Raw genomic sequence first — 15,591 nt, 5'->3', positions numbered from 1 at the left:
CCTAGAATAGCTAAAGCAATCCTCAGTAGCAAGAGCGAAGCAGGGGGTATTGCAATACCAGATCTTCAACTCTATTACAAAGCAATAGTAACAAAAACGGCATGGTATTGGTACCAAAATAGACAGGTAGATCAATGGTACAGAATAGAGGACATGGACACAAACCCAAATAAATACAATTTTCTCATACTAGACAAAGGTTCCAACAATATGCAATGGAGAAAAGATAGCCTCTTCAACAAATGGTGCTGGGAAAACTGGAAAACCATATGCAATAGAATGAAATTAAACCCCTATCTCTCACCCTACACAAAACTCAACTCAAAATGGATCAAGGACCTCGGAATCAGACCAGAGACCCTGCATCTTATAGAAGAAAAAGTAGGTCCAAATCTTCAACTTGTTGGCTTAGGATCAGACTTCCTTAACAGGACTCCCATAGCACAAGAAATAAAAGCAAGAATCAACAACTGGGATAGATTCAAACTAAAAAGCTTTCTCTCAGCAAAGGAAACTATCAGAAATGTGAAGAGAGAGCCTACGGAGTGGGAGAATATCTTTGCCAACCATACCTCAGATAGAGCGCTAATTTCCAGAATCTATAAAGAACTCAAAAAACTCTACACGAAGAATACAAATAATCCAATCAACAAATGGGCTAAGGAAATGAACAGACACTTCACAGAAGAAGATGTACAAGTAATCAACAGATATATGAAAAAATGTTCAACATCCCTAGTAATAAGAGAAATGCAAATCAAAACTACCCTAAGATTTCATCTCACCCCAATTAGAATGGCGATTATCAAGAACACAAGCAACAATAGGTGTTGGCGAGGATGTGGTGAAAAAGGAACACTCATACATTGCTGGTGGGGTTGCAAATTAGTGCAGCCACTCTGGAAAGCACTGTGGAGATTCCTCAGAAAGCTTGGAATGGAAACACCATTTGACCCAGCTATCCCACTCCTTGGTCTATACCCAAAGGACTTAAAATCAGCATACTACAGAGATACAGCCACATCAATGTTCATTGCTGCTCAATTCACCATAGCCAGATTGTGGAACCAACCTAGATGTCCTTCAATTGATGAATGGATAAAGAAACTGTGGCATATTTATACAATGGAATATTACTCCCCAATGAAGAATGATAAAATTATGGCATTTGTAGGCAAATGGACGAAATTGGAGAATATCATGCTAAGTGAGATAAGCCAATCTCAAAAAACTAAAGGACGAATGATCTCGCTGATAAGCGGATGAGGACATATAATGGGGGTGGGAGGGGTTAGCATTAGGTTTAGGGTTAGGTTTAGAGTTAGGCTAAGGAGAGCAGTAAGAATGAAGGAAAGAAGGACTGTATAAAGGGAAAAGGGTGGGAGGGTTGGGGGGCAGGGGAAAAAAAAGAAACATCATTACCCTATGTAAACGTAAAAAAAAAAAAAAAAAAAAAGCAACCTTATAGGTCCATAATTCCATGAATTTATAAAAAGTTGTAAGAACTTTATAAATTTGTGGAATTTTGCTCAAAGTGGGGGTAAATTAGTCCTATTTTTTCGGGGGAGGGGTACAAAGATTGAACCCAGGGGTGTTTTACTACTGAGTTACATCCCCAGTCCTTTTTAAATTTTTAAATTTTGAGGAAGGGTCTTGCTAAGTTGCTGAAGATCTCTCTAAATTTCTAAGATTGGCCTTGAACTTGCAATCCTTCTTCCTCAGACACTCAAGTTACTGAGATTACAGGTATGTGCCAGTGCGACTAATTTTAAGTTTTATGGGTAAAGTCATTATAAATGTGAGACAGTCCATTGTTCATATTGTTTGATAGGTGATAGTGAGGCCTGTACTTTATTTATTTTTTTAAAAACCAAAAGGAGGATAATGAGTTCAAAGCCAACCTCAGCAACTTAGAAAGTCCCTAAGCAACTCAGGGAGACTCTGTCTCTAAATAAAATACAAAAAAAGAGCTGGGTATGTGGCTCAGTGTTTGAGCATCCCTGGGTTCAATCTCTGACAGCAAAAAAAAAGTTTGTCCAAAATTTTATTGGCTTAATATTTTCACAGAATCACTCAAATAAGGCATGAAAATAAAATAACAAAAAGAACAACACAAATAATAGCAGTAATTGACAACCAGATAAGGGTAAATTTTCTATTAGTAAGAAAAATAAAACTTTAACCTTGAGAAAATGAAAATTACTCCAGAAAGATATAATTTTTGAGGCCACTTTTGTCTTGGAGTATAATTTTGTTTTTCTCATTGGATTTGGCTACTACATCTCCAAGGTATTTACTTCTGTTGGGATGCTTCTGAAAGCAGAAAATCATTGCTTTGCTAAACAGTTTTAATTTGCAAGAACAAGTTCTAGAAAACTAATGAATGCAGAGATAAATATCTTAGGGATTGTACTGAATTAGACTATTTTTTCCAAGTCTGGTCAGAGGAAGTTGCAATAAGAAAGGAGATAGAAAGCACAGCTCAGGGGAGAAGTCAAGGTTAATGCTAGAGACAGATGCTCAGACAACAGATATTATTGCAGAAAGTTGTTGAAGCAAGAGGTTGAAACATTGTTTTAGAAGTAAGCCTCAAAAGCATATGTGCTAAGTGTGTAGTATGTGCCAGAGTAATCTTTCAGACTGACCAGGTCATTTCCCAGTTTAAAAAAATCATCAGTGGTTTACCATACATCTTAAGGAAAAGAAAAACAAATAAATCTAATATACAAAGTCACTGACTATTTTTCATTACTTATTTTTTACCAGGTTTTCACACATGCTATGTTAATTCCCACTTAAAATACATTTTTTCTCTTCCTGAAATTCCATTACTGTCCTCTATTCCCTCCCAGAACCTCGGTAATCTTGGTACTCAGCTTTTGATTCAGTTCAACAAATCCTTGGAAACCTTTGATGGTCTCTAGTTTTTAATGTATCACCACTGTGGTTTCATGGAATACTGTGAAGATCTTAACCGCTGTCATTATCTAGCATATTGTGATTGTTGCTTTATACATTTCCCACTCCCGGTAGTCTATAGCTTTTTAAAAACAAAACCAGTCCTTCAGTGTCTAGCTCAGTGTGTGAGAAATGCTGAGCTGGAGTCTTCAGACAAGATCCTACTGTTTTGGTTTCCACTGAAATTTACAGGAGACCTACAGAACAAGCTTATTGAGCTCAGTGGGTCCATAAATCAAGAATCAAACAAACTACTACAAAAAGGTTCAATCATATAATAACTATGCATATGAAAATGAGTTATATATACAAAATATTTAGGAACAGGTGTACATAGAAAATATATTTTAGTACATTTCTAATAAATAAATTTATTTTCCCCTTTTTCTCCTAGTAAATGAATAAGAACACACACACAAAAACCAAGTTACATTTTTTATTTTTGGACTTATCTCTTGGATAGTGGATTAGATTAATATTCCCTTCATAATAAATTTGCTCTGCATACCTTTCTGCTTTTTGAGCATAAAACTAGAGAACTAAAGTCCTGGTCAAAATAAAACAACTTAATAGAAATCAGAATAATCTGTTTGTCAATAGATATTTCTTTGATGGAACATGCATATTAATAATTTACCTCTAAATTTTAAGTAGATAAGATTGTATCCATTTATCATTTAAACTTTCTACAATGATTAAATTCAAGCACATACAAATTATTGTTGGTCTCTGCAATCTTAATCAAAGACCAAAAATTATTGCTCTTCTTATGATCTTCTTTTGCACTTTTCATAACTGACAGTGGGCTTTAAAAGCATAAATATTTTGAATTTTAGAGTTACATGCTTGACTGTGGCACAGTTCATGTTGGAAATATCACTGTTTTGAATTTAAATTAAAATACTTCTATTTCACTTTAACTCAACATAATATTACATTGACAATCTACTCAGTGTCAGTCATCATTTTAAAGAATTTATAACTGTTACAATAACTGCAGGAGCAAAATATCAGCGTCACTAATAGAAGTGTGTTTATAAGGTTCAAATATCAATAGAATCCTCTAAATTGTGATTTCCAAATTCCTATCTCACTGAAAACAAATTACAATTTTCCTGAGACCACGGTCTATGAATCATCAGTCCTAGAAGCTGGTACCTGACACAGAGCTCTGAATGTGTACAAGAGTCACTCAGAAGTCAAATGTTCTTAACCCTACTGTTTCAAGAAGGATAGATGAAACTAATGGACACATAGCAAGTTTATGGCTCATGATGTTAACACTCAGGATTACCCAACTATTGTTTAGTAACAGGCAAGTAGAAATTTAAATTTTCTTTTATTCTTACTATCAACTATCTATCCCATCTCCTCTCCTTACATAGTATTCATCTGAGAACTCATGGGAAAAGACATTTATTTCATTTATTTTATGAATCGTTTTCCATTTCCTGTAATGGAAATAATGTCTTCATTCTCTGAATCCCCGTAATTCTTATTTTTTCGTTTTATGACATCTTTTTCTATTCTGCATTTTAGTTTTTTCAATCCATGTCTTATTTGATATTTATGAGTTTGATATTTATGATATTTTATTTGATATTTATGAGTTTATTAGTTTTTAAATCATTATCTTAAGTAGACATGTTAATCTAAACCAGAAATATGCACATATTAAATGCTAAAAATATATGGTAATAAAAGGTGTTCTTTTTTAAATAACAACCTCACTTCTTTTATTCACATTTCTTGGAAACGACTTGCCATCTTCCCTACCTGTTCTCCCAGGGGCAATGACTGCATATATCCAAATATATCAGCCACACTTGTCCTTCAGGCTTGCTCACCTATTGGCACTCCATCTTGAGCCAATTTAAGCAAATCAAATTGGACTCCCTGCCTTTATTTTGACAACCATTGTGACTTATATATATGTATATATCCTTATAAAACATGGTAGTTAATATATTCTATCATTTATTTATCAATTTCTCTCATGAGCTGGTATATTCTACTACAGTTACGTGACAGACACATACCAATGATTCATTAATACACCAATATTTTACACTTTCCTTTAGCTAGTATATCATTTAAGACATGATTTACATTCATATCTTAAAATATTAAGCAGAATGTCTTCTGAACACGATTAAACCTATTTCAAATTCCATAACATATTGTCACAATACATTTATCTTTCTTCCTTCAGATTGAAATGGGCTAGGTTTACAGTTAAGTTGTTTTTGAAGCTGAACTTCAAGCTCCCAACCTCCCCTCTTAAGGGAAATCCAAGAGCAAATGACATGAAAACAGTTACACAAATTAAGGCAAAAACAAATAAAGAACAATGGCACAAGGATATCATCTGTTACTCAAAATAAACCAAATACAGCAAGCAAAATATGCTAAGCTGCAGATATGCACCCATGAGCCACATGGAAAGCAATAATCAACAGGTTTTTTCCTCCTTAACCATTGACTCTTTTCTGTGTTTCATTTATTTTTAATTAAAGGTGGGGAGCTTAAAGCAGGTGCATTGAATATGAATGAAAAAGGACACAAAGGCCCCAAGGGAAGCACTAAAATCTTCCTGTTTTTCATGGCAACGCCAGAAAGAACAGAGAAGCAGACATTGGTGTATATCTTCAAAGAAATGCTGTAGATTCAAGTTATCACATTTTCTCTGACTTCCTAGCTAACATTTAATTATTTATAGTATAAACTGGCAGGTGTGAAATGCACACTTTTATTCATTATAGTGTAAGACCATGTAGAATAAGACATTTTGTTATAAAAATATCAGAGGTTTTTTAAGAACTGTAGTTTAGTCTATTCAGCCTGCTGAAACAAAATGAAATAAATTGAGTGGTTCATATACAACAGAAATTTAATTTGCACAGTTCTGGATACTGGGTAGTCCAAAATGAAGGTGCTGACAGATTCGGTGTCTGGTGAGAGCCTGATTTCTCATAAATGGTGCTTTTGAGCTAGCTGTGTTCTCACATTGTCTCATGTTAACCCAGAGATCTATATAGTCAACTCCCCAAAGGCCCAACCTCTTATACTATCACCTTGAGGGTTAGGGCTTCCACACATGAATTTGGGCAAGGAGATACAGCCATTCAAATGAGCAGACTCTATGAGTTAAAACTTCTTTAAAAATCAAATTTATTTCAATTTATATATAAGAACACAAAAGTATGCATGTTAATTGGGTACCATGTGATTCTGACATATACACATATTTTATGATCATATTAGACAAATTTATATCATTTTCACTTCTTTGATGATAGTATTCAAAATCTTTTTCCTCTAACTTATTGAGATAGACTGTATGCACTCTCTATTGTCATCCTATAAGTAAGGTGGCACACTAGAACTCCTCACTACTATCTCACTGAAACATAGTATCCACTGATCAACCTTTCCCCATGCACCCCTTCCCTCTACTTCCCAAGTGCCTCTGATAAATACTATTCTACTCTGTTTCTATGATTAGAAACTTATACTCCACATGTGAGTGAAATCGTGTGATACTGGTCATTCTGTACCTGGTTTATTTCACTTAACACAATTTTCTCCAGTTCCATTCATTTTGTTGCAAGTGGCATAATTCCATTATATTTTTATGGCTGAATAATATTTCTAATGTGTATATGTACTATATTTTATGCTTTCTTCATCAGATGATGGACACCAGACACTCAGATTTTTTTTCTACTTCTTGTCTACTACGAATAGTACTGTGATGAACATGTGTATGCAGATGTCTCTTTGACATTCTGATTTGAGTTCCTTTGGATACATATCTAGTAGTGGGATTGCAAGGTTACATGATCATCCCGATTTTAATTTTTTGAAGAACCTCCATACTGTTTTCCATAATAGCTGTATGTTATGGTGGGATGTGAGCTGTCCCCCAAAAGCTTACATGTGAGACAATGCAGGAAGGTTCAAAGGAGAAATGATTGGGTTTTAAGAGTGTTAACCCAATCAGTGAATTAATTTCTCATAGGATTAATTGAAGTGTTAGGGTGTGACTGGAGGAGATTGCAATTGGGGTGTGGCTTTCAGGTATGTATTTTGTATGTGGAGAGTGGAGTCTCTCTCTGCTTCCTGATGATGCGAGCTGCTTCCCTCTGCCATGCTCTTCCTCCATGATGTTCTACCTTACCTGTGGCCCCAAAGAATGGAGCCAGACATCTATGGACTAAGACCTCTGAAACCATGAGCCTTCAAATGAATCTTTCTTCCTTTATGGTTTTTCTGGTCAGATCATTTAGTCACAGCAACAAAATAGCTGACTAAAACACTGTATCAATTTTTATTCAATGTGCAAGGCTTCTTTTTCTACACATTCTGACCAGCATTTTTTTTTTATGACTTTCTTTGGTAAATGGATGGAGCTGGGGTCTATCTTTAATCTTTTAATAGCCATTCTTAATAGCATGAGGTGACATCTCAATGAATTTTTGATTTGCATTTCTCTGTTGATTAATGATGTGGAACATTTTTTCATGCACTTATTGTCCATTAGTATGTTTTCTTTTGAGAAATGTCTATTTAGATTTATGGTTCAATTTTTAATGAAGTTATTTACTTTTTGCAGTTGAGTTTTAGAGTTTTTAAAAAAATTCTCACTATTAACCAATTTTCTGAAGTATGGATTTGCAAATATTTTCTTTCATTCTCTAGGCTTTCTCTTCCTTTGCTGTAAAGGAGTGTTTTAGTTTGATGTCATCCCATTTGGACTCTGTTCATTTTGGTTTCCTGTGCTTTGGGGTTTGTCCAAACAATACTTGTCCATCTCTATGCCCTGAAACATTTCCCCTATATCTCTTCTCACGTTTTCATCATTTCATATCTTGTATTTAAGTCATTAATTCACTTTACATTGATTTTTGTATCTGGTGAGAGATAGGGCTCTAGTTTTATTCTTCCACATGAGGATGCTCAATTTTCCCAGACTCTTTCTTTTCCGATGTGTATTCTTAACACATGCAGGTGGAAGCAAATGGATGAGTTAACTTCTAAACTCTATGTGTAAGCTATGTCTATGTGTAAGCTGTCGCATTGTTTTAATTACTATATCTTTGTATTATATTTTGAAATTAGGTAGTATAAAGCCACATATCTTGTCTTTTTGCTTAATATTGCTGTTGCTATGTGGAAATTTTTGCACTTCCCTGCAAATTTTCAGATATTTTTCCAGTTCTGTAGAGAGCATCTTTGCTATTTTTATAAGAATTGAATTGAATGTGTGGTCACTTTGGGTAGCACAGATATTTTAACAATATTGATTCTTCCAATCAATGAACACAGGATGTCTTTCCATCTTTTTGTGCTATTCAATTTATTTTATGAATGTTTTATGGTTTTTATTGTTGAGATTAGATTCTTCACCTATTTTATGCATTATGTGAGGTAATGCATTCAAAACAGCCAGGAAAATAGTTAGTGCTTTATAAAGGATAAATAATTTTAGTGGTAGCTTATGATTCAAATGATACTTTAAATCACTCTATTATTGTAGAAATGAATGTATTATATTTTAATGGTATATGACATTGCATATAAATTATAATATACTACTAAATTTCTTATGGACATGTTAAATACTTTTATTATACAACTCAGAAATTATGCTGCATAGTATATACCCAAATGAACTGAAAATTAAGTTCACACAAAAACCTGTACATGGACTGACCTTGGTGGTGCACACCTGTAATCCCAGCAGCTTGGGAAGCTGAGGCAAGAGGATCGCCAGTTCAAAGAGAGCATCAGCAATTTAGTGAGGCCCTAAGCAACTCAGTGAGACCCTGTCTCTAAATAAAATATGCAAAAGGTTAGGGATGTGGTTCAGTGGTTAAATGCCCCTGAGCTCAATCCCCTGTTCCAAAACAAAACAAAACACTTATACGTGGATGTTTATAGCCACTTCACTCATAACCACTAAAACTTGGAAACAACTAAGATGTATTTCAGTAGGTAAATAAATTAATAAATTTCAGTATATCTAAACAATGAATATTATTTAGTCTTAAAAAGTGAACTTTCAAACAATAAAAAGATATTGAAGTACTTCAAATTCATATCACATAGGAAAAGAAACTAGCTTGAAAATTCTACATACTGTATGATTTCAACTAGACAATACTGTGATAAAAGGCAAATTATAGAGTTAGTAGAAAGATCAATGGTTACCAGAGGTTGGGAGTTAGAGATTAATAGGTGAAACATTGAGGATGTTTAGACTGGTGTAATTATTTTGTATGATACTATCATGGTGGTTACATGTAGTTAAACATTTGTCCAAACCCACAGAATGTATGAAACCAAGTGTGATCTCGAATATAAATTATGGACTTTGAGTTACAGTGATGTGCCACTTTGGATCATTGACTATAAGAGATGGCACAATCTGATGCAGGAGGGTCAGAGTGAGGGAGGTTATGGATGTATTGTGCTATGGGTATACAGGAACTCTTTGTACTTTCTGTTTACTTTAGTAGTGAACCTAAAACCACTCTATAAAATAGAGTCTATTGAAAAATATTTTCTAAGCATATGCTGTGGGCTGTTGAAAAGTTTCCCTGAAAAGGAGATATAAGTCAAAATTAGAAAGATTAGTAGAACTAGGAGAGTGAACAGAATGGGTCTGGGGATTATCCCAGGTGAACCACTCAAGTACAAAACAAACACCTGGGACTTAGAAGTGTATATTTGAACAACTGAAGACTAAACTGAAGCCTGCAACATACAGAACTAGGAGGAGATCATCAGGAGGTAAGGCTAGAAAAGCCATCAGGAAGGGGCCTGATCGCGCAAAGTCTTATGGACCAAGGCAACATTGCAAGATTTTGGAAAGGAGTTTGAAAATCAGTTTATGCTTCTATTTATTTTTTATAAATTATTATTACTTTGATTGCACATATTTGTGGAGTACGTCATAGTAATTCAAAACACGAATTCAGTATGTACTGATCAAATCAGGGTAAACAACCCTGATGAAAAAAAGCTCATTATTATTATTTCATGTTTTGAGGCTTAGACCTCACCTCTTCCTGTTATTCATAAAATATGTATTATTTAGGACTAGGGAGTATTGCTTAATGGTAGAACACTTGCCTAGTATGCATGAGGCCCTGGGTATAGTTTCCAATCCTACATAATTAAATATATATATGTATTCTTATATACATATACAATATATTTATATACACATAAATATATTTACATTATATAAGTATATATATTAGGTTATTGTGAAGTGTAATTCCTCTACTGTGATTAGAAAACTTGAATTTATTACTTTTAACATCATCTAAATGCATTCTAGCATTTGTTATCCAACCTCTTTCTATACCTTCTCCCATCATCCTTCCCAACCCCTAGTAATCAACAATATGCAAATAAATCAACTTTTCTTAGCATCCACATATGAAAGAGACAATGTGTATCAGTCTTTTTATGTCTGACTTATTGGACTTAAAATAATGCCCTCCTGTTCCAGTTCCATCCAAATTTGCTATTCATGATAGAACACCATTCTTTTTATGGATCAATAATATGCAATTATGTATGGGGTTTGTATGTGTATACATTCCATTATTAGTTCATCCGTTAAAGGACAGTGAGGCTGGATCCATATCTTAGCTACTAGGAAAAGTATAGCAATAAATATGTTTGGGTAAATATTGCTTTGATATGCTGATATCATTTCCTTTGGTACTTACCCAGAATAACTGGATCTCATGAGATCTATTTTTAGTTTGGGAGGAACTTAAATAATGCTCTTCATAATGGCTGTACTAATTTAGTATACCACCAACAATATATAAGAGATTCCATTCCTCCAGCTTCTTTCTAGCATTTATTTTTGATAGTGGTCATTCTAATTGTGGAGAGATGACATCTCATTGTGGTTTTGATATGCATTTACCCAACAGCTAAAGATAGTGAAATTTTGTTATAAATTTGTTAGCAGTTTCAACTTTATTATTTTGAGATATGTTAATTCATATTATTTTTCCATATTTAAATGGATCAAAAAACTCAATAAAAGGACTGAGGATATAGCTCATTGGGAGAGCATTTGCCTAGCATGTGTGAGGCCCTCAATTAGATCACTATCACAGGAAGAAAAAGTAATATCAAGTAAATAAATAATCCATTATGCCTTAATTTTGAAGAATTAATAGTATCTTCTATTATTACTTCTACCAATATTACATGTAGAAATCACAATAATAAACGGGTGAGAAATGGTATGGAAAAATAACACTGACTTATATGTTTGGGCACTTAAAATTCTAAACCCAGCTCTCCAAAGGACTAATAATGATATTTCAGTTGTGGCTGAACTTTCATCTCATTCATATCCTCTTCCTGTACATTAGAAAACTAAGCCTTAGAGATGTTTACATTTAATTGAGGTCTAGTATAATAATTCTATCCACCTTTAAGATGATGGATGTTGCCAAATACACTCCAGGTTTATATCAAATATAATATTATTTTTTCAGCCTTGTTTAAGGAAAATAAAACAGATACGAAAAGATGAGAGATGGGTGATCATCACCCTTAATACATAATTAGGTCTGTTGGATAGCCCTAATTCTACTATGTTCAATCTACCAATAAGAAAAGTGTTCTATGTTACCTAGATTATGGGTAATAGTTGGACCATGTCTATTTATAGAAGATATAGGACAGTTTGTTATTTACAATAATCTACTTCTGAAAATATAAAACTACATTTTCCATTATAAAATATTTGTATTGACTGCAAATTACTTTCTCTTTGCACAGTAAAAATATATCTTCATTCCAGTTTGCACTTTTTCCTCCTCAAAAATCATCATAATCCTTGAGTTATAAAATATTAACTCACTGTTTTTGGAACACACATGTGGAAATGTTTTGAGGGGTCGATTGAGCTATTTTTTCTGATGTCTACTGATATTTAGCCTCATTAACAGTTTCGAGCAATCCCTCAGGGTTGTCTTCCTATATGAGGTTCAGATTAAATGCCAGCACTTTCAGAAGTGTTTATCTAAACCTCAGGAGAAAGTCCTACTATTTTGTCCCTTGAGAAAGCTCTCCTAATGATTTGCACATTGTTTGCCAATTGCCTTATAATTTTTTCAATATTATTACCACAAATAGTGTCCTCATTATTTCCTTCATTTCCCTCATCATGCAGCTTCCTGCAATTTGAACCCATAGCTGACTTCATTATTATCCCCTGCATGCTCATCTGCCCCATGTATGTCAATGGCCACGTTGAGTAAGAGATTAAAATCAATTAATTTTTTATATTGTTTTGGGGATCTACACAAGATAATGCTCAATATATATTGAGACAAAGTATCAAATCTCCCCTGAAGAGAAGAATTGTTGTTGGTTTATTAACACATTCAAAAGGTGTGAGTCTATCCTTTTTGCCTAATTTGAATGTAAGAATGGTGTGTGTTCCTGTATTTCTCTATAAGATTTTCAACTATTTTGCTATGGTGAGTGTCCAAAGAATGAGCTTTGAATGATCTAACATACCAAAAATTTGTTTCCTACTGTATATAAATGTCAAAAGCAATAAAACACCTCTTTTCTTAAAAAATGAATTTGGAACCATCCCTGCCTGACTCGCTCTCTTTGCTCAGTCTCACATACATATTCTTGTTACTCTCTTTTGGAGATCACACTTGCACATGCCCCCAACTCCTTGTTCTTCACCTGGCTTCTGCCCTGGGGACTCTGGTTGAGATCCTTGTCCCGCTTATGACTGTCCTGGTCATTATATGCTCCTGCCCACAGCATCACATGACCTACTTCCTGGGTTTGATCTGCCAACCATTTAATACCAAAGAGAGAGAGCAAATGAACTGGTATCTAACATAGTACCAATTTACGGAATGGATTCTTAATAAATATTTAAGATAAGTAATGAAAAAAATGAATTAGGTGTTTGTCTAAGAATTGTATCATTGCTTATTTACTCTATGAGGAAAATAAACTGTAAATACTATGAGTCATGGCATCTTGAACACAGTAAATACTTAGCAAACACTTGTGAACAATGTCATGAAGAAATAAACACCCAAACCACAGTCAAATATCAGACAGTCTTGCTTCCCTCTGCCCTGCTTTTTGGGTCTGTATTTTGAGGATGACATTTAAAGTCAGGTACCACAAATATACTATATTGCTGGAGAACTTGGAGCTATTTCTTCTCATTCAGAAAAATAGTTTCTTCTTTTTTCCTCATTGTGTTTAATATAAATACAACTTCCACAGTACATAAATATCTCTGTTCTAGTTTATAGAATGTAATCAACTTTTATTGACTGCTGTCATTTGCAAAATGCAGTAAGCCTGATCCATTGACAGCCGTGGGTTAATGTATGGATAAATCTCCTTTGCTGGAAATTCATTTATGGAGAAAATGAGCAGTTCTGATCAAATTAAAAAGAAGAAGATCATTTGTCTTGAATTTTTTAGCAAGTCAAGGGCATCCAATAAATTGTATTCTGTCACAGATTTTTATACATAGCCTTTGAATTTCAGAATAATGTAAGTACTTTCACCTTGTTTTGATACATTTTTGCAATTGGATCTGTTAAAATGAATAATCCACACTAATTATCAGCTTGTCAGCAATTGTCATAACTTTAAACGAAGATAAACCAGGGAGTTCATGTGTTTAATGTTATCTACCAAAAATTAATTCTTTGAAATAAAGTAAAATAGAGCTTTCAAATCTCCTATCCAGCAGGGGCTGTTCAGTCCCCAAGTTATTTTTCATAAAAAAAAAAAAAATTGTAGACATATTAATCTTCTCTAATCCTACAAACATGTTGCTGAATTAACATTTTATATAACAGTATAATTAGTGACAGCTTTTAAAATAGTGTAAATAAATAAAAGAAATATGAAAAGTGACATTTCTCTAAAGGTGTAGCAAAAGAGAATTTTGGAGGCAAGTTCAGGTTAACATAAATGGACTTAACATGAGAATTACTAAGGTTTGTTCAGACAAAAGATACAATGCTTTGTATTTTCTTGGTGTTTCTTATAAAACTACAAATGTAATACTTGAGTATTCCTCATAATTTGAAAAACTTAATGCCATTTACACAGATGTTATGTTATACTGTATTGACTGTGTATAAGAGTAAATATACAAGATGATTTATAAATTTTGATTTTCTACAATGGCTTTCTCAAATTCTTTTGGTGATAGTTACTGAGACTTAATCATCTCCAAAGATTTTTGTTGATCTATTTTTCTGATCTTCCAGCTCTGGAAAGATATCTCTAGCTCCAGTTGTTCTTGTGCATCTTCTTTAGACACCAACCAAGCCTTTTCTCTAATCTTGGAGTAGGTTCCCTGAATACAAATTTCTCTAATTATTTTGCTTTAGTCTTAGTTAAGACTGGTCCATCTATCAATTATATTGATACATTTAATATCTAAATAAACATTAAAATTCCTGATAGCAGTTTTGTCAAATGCTGTTCTCTAACTATATTCATGTGCTGTGGTCAGTTTTAATAAAGTATTGTGGTCTAAAGCTGTATTTTAATAGAGACATTTTTAGCAAGGGAAGTCCATTTTAGTATTAATGGAGTTCAATCTAGTTCAAATTTGCTGAAGAAGCAGATTCATCCTCCTTGAACGTACAATACTCTGAGCCCACCCTGGAAGTAGCACTGTGTCCTTGGACAAGACAGAAATTCTGCCAAGACTCTGACAGTATTAAGCAATTCCTCTACTGGCATCCGCCTTCCAAATGCATTAAACATTAAAGGACAATGCATTAAGTGACTTGTACCTTGGTATGGATCAATTTATTAGAATGCTTTTCTCCTAAAAGTGAGGGCTGAGGGTGCAAGTGATGGATAACAAAAAGGGTAAGGGGAAAGATGAACAAAGTATAGTGTGTTCAGAGAAGGAGAGAAGCACTGGAGATTTTTACCAAGCCCATTTTCATCATATGTTATTCTATTATTTCCTGACTTTAAAATACAATGAAAAGAGCAATTATCACAACAATAATCTCTGATAAATAATCTTTACCACAGATCCGGGTATGCATAAACAAGTGGAGCCAGATTCATCTTCCATGCATAACCTGGGAGTACATGAGTGGGGAATGTCAAGTCCCTTCTCACAGTGATGTCCAGACCATCCTGTTAAACAAAACCCCAAACACACATTTGATTTCCAATAATAATAATGGCAACAGCTTATTTTTATTGGTATTTACTATTTGTGATAACTGGCCTAGTTGTTTCATACAATTTATGTCAGTTCATCTTCATGATAATTTTATCAGGTAGTTATTATTAGTATCTCTAGTACATGAGGAGATTGAACTCAGAAAATTTAAATTTTTTCTCTAAAATCACATATTATGTAATAGTGGAAGCAAATGCATGTCAAAATAAAGTTTTAGACTTTATTCATGATGTCATTCAACAATATATCTTCAGATGTCTTCATTTTTTTTTTTTTACCTTGGATAAAATCAGTAGAAGGCAATGGAATAAACACAGTCCATAATTCTATTTAATATGAATTTTAAACTGAAGGAAAACAACGCTATAGATATATAGTTATGC

At 33.7% G+C, this 15,591-nt stretch overlaps 1 protein-coding gene across 1 annotated transcript in view; it reads right to left on the bottom strand.

Annotated features, from left to right (window-relative positions):
- Eys (eyes shut homolog) overlaps nucleotides 1–15,591 on the bottom strand; it is a 1,705,088-nt gene that overhangs the window by 798,047 nt on the left and 891,450 nt on the right. Inside the window, 1 exon segment of the mRNA XM_047559194.1 lies at nucleotides 15,047–15,159. Within this exon segment, the coding sequence (XP_047415150.1) occupies nucleotides 15,047–15,159 (113 nt within the window).

This window comes from Sciurus carolinensis, chromosome 7 (genome assembly GCF_902686445.1).
Source record: "Sciurus carolinensis chromosome 7, mSciCar1.2, whole genome shotgun sequence".
In the NCBI taxonomy this organism is placed as follows: domain Eukaryota; kingdom Metazoa; phylum Chordata; class Mammalia; order Rodentia; family Sciuridae; genus Sciurus; species Sciurus carolinensis.
Note: the sequence above shows the minus strand (reverse complement) of the source record. Positions and strands in the feature narration are given on the sequence as shown.